Raw genomic sequence first — 6720 nt, forward strand, 5'->3', positions numbered from 1 at the left:
CTGCAAAACTCAGAGGAGAAGGGCAACCTTTGTACCTAAGGCTGTCCAGCTCCTAAACTCCCAACCATCCCTGAACTCCTTCTTACCCCGATCACTACTTCCTTCACTCCCCTGCACACACTCAAACATACAAGTACACGCACACTCATTGAGTGATTCATAAATACTTTCATAAATATTTAGTGATTCTTTTTTTTTTTTTTTTAAAGTGATGATGATGGAGATGCTGTGACAGGATGTGAGGTAGAACAATGTAATGATAGTGATAGTAGTGATGATGATGATGATGATGATGAACAGGAGGAAAAATCTTGGGACCCCTCAAATGTGTTTCTCATTTCCATGTGGTGGTATCCACGCACACACACACACACACACACACACACACATACATACACACATATTGCAGACTTATTAAAAAGACACAAAGGAGGAAGAGGGACACTGGAGATGCTCCCATTTCTAAAAATAGAAAGTGGTGGAGAGTGTAGCTGGAGATGAATTATGCCTCTGCCAAACACAGAGGGGATGTGACCAAGTAAGCACAGGAGGAGCTTGCATCCTTTTATGTGTCCATACACGCAGTACTGTAGCTGTAATGTCCTCATAGTGTCCAGGAGCTGATAAATATGCAGTCTGTGATTAATTGCTGCAAAGCTTGGAGCAAAATAACTGTTCAGAGAACCACATGATAAGATATATGCCATGGTGCATATTCAGTAATCACACATGATTTCCACAAACCATTAATGCATATAATAGTAAACACATCAGTTACAAGTGATTATGTCAGTGATCATGTATATCTGAAACTGTAGATTTATAGGAACATGTATGCACCAATTTACTTATTTTTTTTCCTCTGCAGGTTTCTATGGGAGGCCTTGGTCTATGGATCAGAGGAAAGTTCTCTTCCAATGGTAAGTCTGCCACCGCTCTCTTCCACCTGGTGTCTGCAAGGTTGCATGTACTGTGCTGTATGTATGTGAGCACAGGTGTCCGTGATATCTTGTTATCCTGTACACAGGGGATGTCTTTGTGTTGTGTTCTTCTTCTTCACGTGAACAGTGTAAGCTCAGGAGCTACAGACCAGACGCCCGTGGGCTGATTCCAGTTGCACGCCTCTTATTTCAGTGCCAGGCAGAACTGAGAGAAAGAGCAGGCTCATTCTCAGTTCTGAGACTCAGCCATGGACAATAGGACGGGGAGACAGAGGATCAAAGATGGGATGCAGATCATTTGGTTCCATAGATATTGTTTAAAGCCATGCTAGCGGCAATGTTGGTCTAACAATCAGTTAGACTGAAAGAGCTCAACTATTGGATGTATTGCCATGAAATTATATGCAGACATTCAGGTGCCCAGTAAAGTCCTATTGACCCCTGGTCCTGATAAATGTTGATCCTTTGACTTTTCCCCTAGTGTCACAATGACGTTCATATTTGTGTGTTTTGTAAAATATATCTACATACTAGATCCTCAAAAGAGTATCCTTTATTCTTCAGATGTAAGAAAATTTCTGAGTCTTGACCTGAAGCGTTGGCCCTTCTGTGTAGAGGTTGTTTCGTTTCAGCAATATACAGGTCTACGCGTTCCTCACTGCTTTGGACGGCATAAACTAGATTGCTTTTCTTTTGTTTGGGCATGCGGTCTTTAGGTTGGACCAGTATCTGTCTTAGCATTTTTGTGGGTTTAAAAAATCAAACAAACAAAATCCATCCATCCATGGATGGGGGCTGGAGCCAATCCCAGTTTAGATCGGGCGAAAGGCGGGGTGCACCCTGGACAGGTCGCCAGTCCATCGCAGACAAACAAACAAATATTGAATGTTATTCTTAGGATTGAAAAGTTTTAGATCTCAATGTGTCACTTAAATGCTACAATAAAACTTATGAAATTCTGTGGTAAGAAAACTCGTTTTGAAGGATGAATGGATGGTGATAGGCTTAGTCTGCATTGTGTGAACTCATTCGGCAAAGGCTTGAATGACATTGACTTATGGAAAAGTCCCACACTCTAGCTTTAAACTAGAATTAGTATAATTATGTCATCTTAATACAGAATATACAGTATGTGTCCTCTTAGCCTTTACAAAGGGAATATCTTTCTGTGGCCATGGTGTTTTATTTAGCAACATATTTTTTCCATGCAGAGACTTTCACACCAGGGAGCTGTTCAGCACAACCACACTCTCTAGTTGGTGGCCACAGAGTGCGGAGCGATATCACTGTAGTGCCATAAAAGGCTGTATTTTGCAAGAATCGTGACAACATAAAGATTTTGGACCAAAGCGGATAAAATCAACATTCAACATAATCAAATGTTCTATACAGTATAAGCGCTCAATGAAACACTAATCAAATATCAAGGCAGGAGGCTCATGAGCCAAGTCTCTTTCAATCTTCACTAAACAAACCAAGGCAGGTCTTACTGAGACTGCCACAACAGTTTTGAACCAACTACTTCCCCAGAGATAAGATGTTTTCACTGCTCTTAAACAAACTGACAAATCATCATAGCACATGGATTGATGATTGATTTTCAAATGATAGATGCTGCTTGATGCATGTAGCCTGTACAGATGCAGCGACTGGCAGCGCTTTGTGAAACAGGCCGTCGCTGTTTTATAGAGAGACTATGAGGATGAATTTGACTTCCAAAGCGTTGTCAGTGTAGCAGCAACTGAATGTGTGGGCTCTAGGTTTATTTATAGATCGTCTGTTTTACACTCAAGTGTTGGGCAAATTTCATACACTGAGTGTTGCGTAAGTTGGTTTAGAGTAGGGCTGTGGGTGAGTGTACAGTATGTAAATGCATGTGTGTGTATCTGATTCTGCGTTTGAGGGAGGTAGGTTGCAGCTTTGTGGAGGCGACTTATGTACCATCTGTCCAGGAAATGAAGCAGGGTGGGAATGAGAACATAGTCCACCTACAAATGACAAAGAAGGCAAGAGCTGGTCCAGTTCCAGAAAGAGAGAGCGAAATGTTCATATTTTTGTGTGTACGTGTGTGTGTGATACAGATATTGTTTCACTTCTAGTACTATGCTCTATTTCTAATTCAGGAGGTCATTTCCTGTAACAGAGACGGCCATGAAGCCCCACGATCGATACATTGGATCTATTTTCTTGCTGCTTGTTGTATTTCCATTTTTTCCCCTCTTGACTGTGAAAGAAACCAAAAATCCCACACACTGTTGGTCTCTTGTCTTAACTTCATTTATAATGTTTCATTCCTGAGATCCTAATTGGGTAAAATTAATACATTTTACCAGCGAGTACCAGTACTAACAAAGAATTACACAGACTTCAAATCAAATTGAAATGTGAGCTGCAATGTGAGAACAGATTAATTCATTTGAAAAGCTCTTTTTAAACCTTTACTAAGGCTTTTAGAAATAATATAAAAAGTGACAGTTTGAACTCTGGACAAAAAAATGCCAGATCATCTTTGAACTTGGTAAATGCTCAAAATGTTTAGTAAAACATAAATAAATTCTTACAAAGCAACTGTCAAAACTTGATGCATTGTGGTGATAAGAAAGTGAAGGTTTCATTGGACATTTCATAAGTGAATGTGTTTTCCTCTTTAAGTTTATTCTTTTAACAGATGTAGCAATGAAATGACTTGAACCTGCACTCCAGTAACGTTTTCCCTCCCCATGCCTCCTCTGTCCATGGCTTTCTGTGCCAGGATGCAGCACTGGGGGTTGAACACCTACCTGTATGGCCCAAAAGATGACCTGAAACACAGACTGTTGTGGAGAGAAGTCTATTCTCCTGAAGAGGAGGGTAAGAATGTCCCATACACCCATCTATCTATCTGTCAGGTCTATCTATTCAACCATTCAGCCACATATTTATGCATCCAAGTTTTCCTACTAAGCTAGACATGTAATATTGAAATCACTTAAAGTGGAACTTCATCAATTTTACACATCAAAGACTATTTAAAGCTGTTAGGGAGGGCTGCTACATATTTGAAAAATGTTGTATAAAGCCTTCTGCGGCTCCAGAGGGAGCTGCATGGAGTCTTTTAAATTGCCTCAAGTGATGTCACTTGAGTCAGGGTCAGTGTGGCTGAAAACTACAAGTTTAAGAAATAAAAAAAATCTGGGGATTTCAAAAGAAGTGAGCTTAGTAGACCTCTGTAGCCTGCTCCTCACCTCTGTTAGAGGCTAGCGGTTACATTAGCTGCTACTAGAATAGCACACGTGAATATCCAACTGAATTGTGGTTTGAGTTGCATTGTGGATAATGTAGGTGCCATGGTTTGGGAAGGAAAAAGGCATTGAATAAAACAGACGACATCTCTGGTTCTGCTGCATCAGTGTTTTTTCGAACTGTCCATCACGAGTTTGACATAGTGAATAAAATGCTAATTCAATGCCCTCTTAAGTTCTCACGATTTTAAGATAATTTGACCCCAAAGACCTGAACTATATACTGCAGACTGACTGCAGACTAGAGAACCTGCTTCAGATACGCACCAGGGGCGCGTTTCGCGTACAATGACGGAAGGATTAAACTATCTTGGTACGATGCATTGTCAAACTAACGAAGCATGTATGAAGTGTGAAGTATGACCGTTTCCCAAAACTGTCGTACCTTGTTGGTACCACCGTGGTTTGAACTAACTTAGTTTAAACCAACATAGTAGTTCGATCTAACATGTTTCCAGATGTGTTCATCAGACTTTCATAGCAGGAAACTGGCAAAACTGACAAAACGTTGTCATATTATGCCTAAAGACGGCAGTTGTGCCCAATATTAAGTGTCATTGTTATGCTGACTTATTATTTTCATATTATAGTCATATATTGGCAATAACAAGAAAACCAACAATTTAAATAATATATAACTGAATATTTTGTTTAGCCTAAATATTTAACTTTTTTATAGCAATAAGAAAAGAAGAAGAAAAAATGAAAACCTATTAGCGATTACAAAACATTTAGTGAAATATGTTTACAGTAACACTACTATAAATGGCTCAGCCGACACTGTTCCATAAGTCTTGAGAATAGCTCAGTGCAATAGATGGGGGAAATTGTGGAAGTTTTCTATTGAGACAGACACGGGTTCAAATCCCATGAATGTCTTTGTCTTAATGGCAACGAAAGCTCTTAGGGATTGATTCATTACAGTACTTTAATGAATTGTATGCTCTCTTCTTATATATGTTTATAATGAAGCCTAGAGGACACCCATCTTCCTCATAGGCCTAAAAATGTACACACATACACATGAAGGGAATATTAAAAGTCCGGTCTTTTTCATGTTCTGCTTTGTCCTTTTACCTTTGGGTGACTTATATTGTTTTGAACAGATGGGTAATCTGTGAGAAATCACCTGCAGAATGGATGCAACCCTGCCCATGACACAACAAACACTACATTTAAAAGTACTTTTACAACTGTATTTTCAAAAAACTTGAAATATGTTTTAACAGCAGGATTATCGAACATTCCTTGCCTACTCACGATATTGCAACCAACCCCGACTGCATCCTTCTGACATAGCACCTTGAACTAAGCTTCTAACCACACGTCAGGAGCTGTGGTTCGAACTATACCACATAAAGACAATGTTTGCGAACATTTGTCAGAACCATGGTTTTGGGTCGCTTAACAATGGATTGTACCATGTAAGTTACCAACGTAGTTACTTCCATAGTTCGAGCTTGGGTTTTGGGAAATGGTTGCGTCGCATCTGGATAGTTCCAACAACATAAGTTGCTACCGTAGTTAGCAACGGTGCTTTTGGGAAACGTACCCCAGAGCAGCCCTCAGAAATTCTGTCTTCAATCGGGCAGAAAATTCATTGTCCCAAATATGAAATTGCCTTTTTGACATTTATTTGTCCATTTATTCTTCATTACCACCCTAAAGGTGTCAGCAGTTTTTTGTTGCTCATTCTTTTATTTTATAGTACCTTGAAGACTGTAGACGTTAGGATGGAGGCCTGGTGATTTAAAGCCAAGCTGAGTTCATAAGAGATATATAAAATTCAGATAAGATAGAAAGATACATACATATGATATGAAGAGTCTGGTGTTGTTTAAACATCTGTAATCATAGTTTAAAAGTATTTGCAAACAGTGTGTCTAAACTAGATATACTAGATTTTTCCTCTACTCTCCACCTCTCAGGTCAGCTGCGTACTCTCATAGCGGAAGCCCAGTCGAGAGGCCTGAAGTTTGTTTACGCCCTCTCTCCTGGTCAGGACATCGTCTTCTCTTCTTCCTGTGATCTGACACTACTCAAGCGCAAGCTGAGACAGGTATATGAAACTGTAAGGTACTACAATACTACAGGAATGTAACTTTTTGTACTTTTTTTGAGTCTGTCTCTCTTTCTCTCATCTCATCTCTCTCTCCAGGTATCAGACCTGGGTTGCCAGGCTTTCGCCATTCTGTTTGATGACATCGATCACTCCATGTGTCAGGCCGACAGCGAGGCCTTTTCTTCATTCGCCCATGCTCAGGTCACTGTAACCAATGAGATGTATCGGTTCTTGGGGGAACCACCTGTCTTCCTATTCTGCCCAACAGGTGGGAGTGCTGAAATATTTGTGGTCTACAGAACCTTATAAAACTTGAAATGGGCAGTTTAAAAATATGTAATATACCTCTCTTTCTCTCTCCCTGTAGAGTACTGTGGTTCTCTGTGTTCTCCCAGTATATCAAAGTCTCCCTACCTGCAGACTGTTGGAGAGGACC

At 40.1% G+C, this 6720-nt stretch overlaps 1 protein-coding gene across 1 annotated transcript in view; it reads left to right on the plus strand.

Moving 5' to 3' along the window:
- Nucleotides 1-6720, plus strand: part of si:dkey-183c6.8 (protein O-GlcNAcase) — a 22592-nt gene that overhangs the window by 1503 nt on the left and 14369 nt on the right. The window contains exons 2-5 of the mRNA XM_046063731.1: nt 869-920; nt 3694-3791; nt 6151-6281; nt 6381-6552. Coding sequence (XP_045919687.1) covers nt 869-920; nt 3694-3791; nt 6151-6281; nt 6381-6552 — 453 coding nt within the window. The remainder of the gene's footprint in view (nt 1-868; nt 921-3693; nt 3792-6150; nt 6282-6380; nt 6553-6720) is intronic.

This window comes from Micropterus dolomieu, linkage group LG12, assembly GCF_021292245.1.
Source record: "Micropterus dolomieu isolate WLL.071019.BEF.003 ecotype Adirondacks linkage group LG12, ASM2129224v1, whole genome shotgun sequence".
Lineage (NCBI taxonomy): Eukaryota > Metazoa > Chordata > Actinopteri > Centrarchiformes > Centrarchidae > Micropterus > Micropterus dolomieu.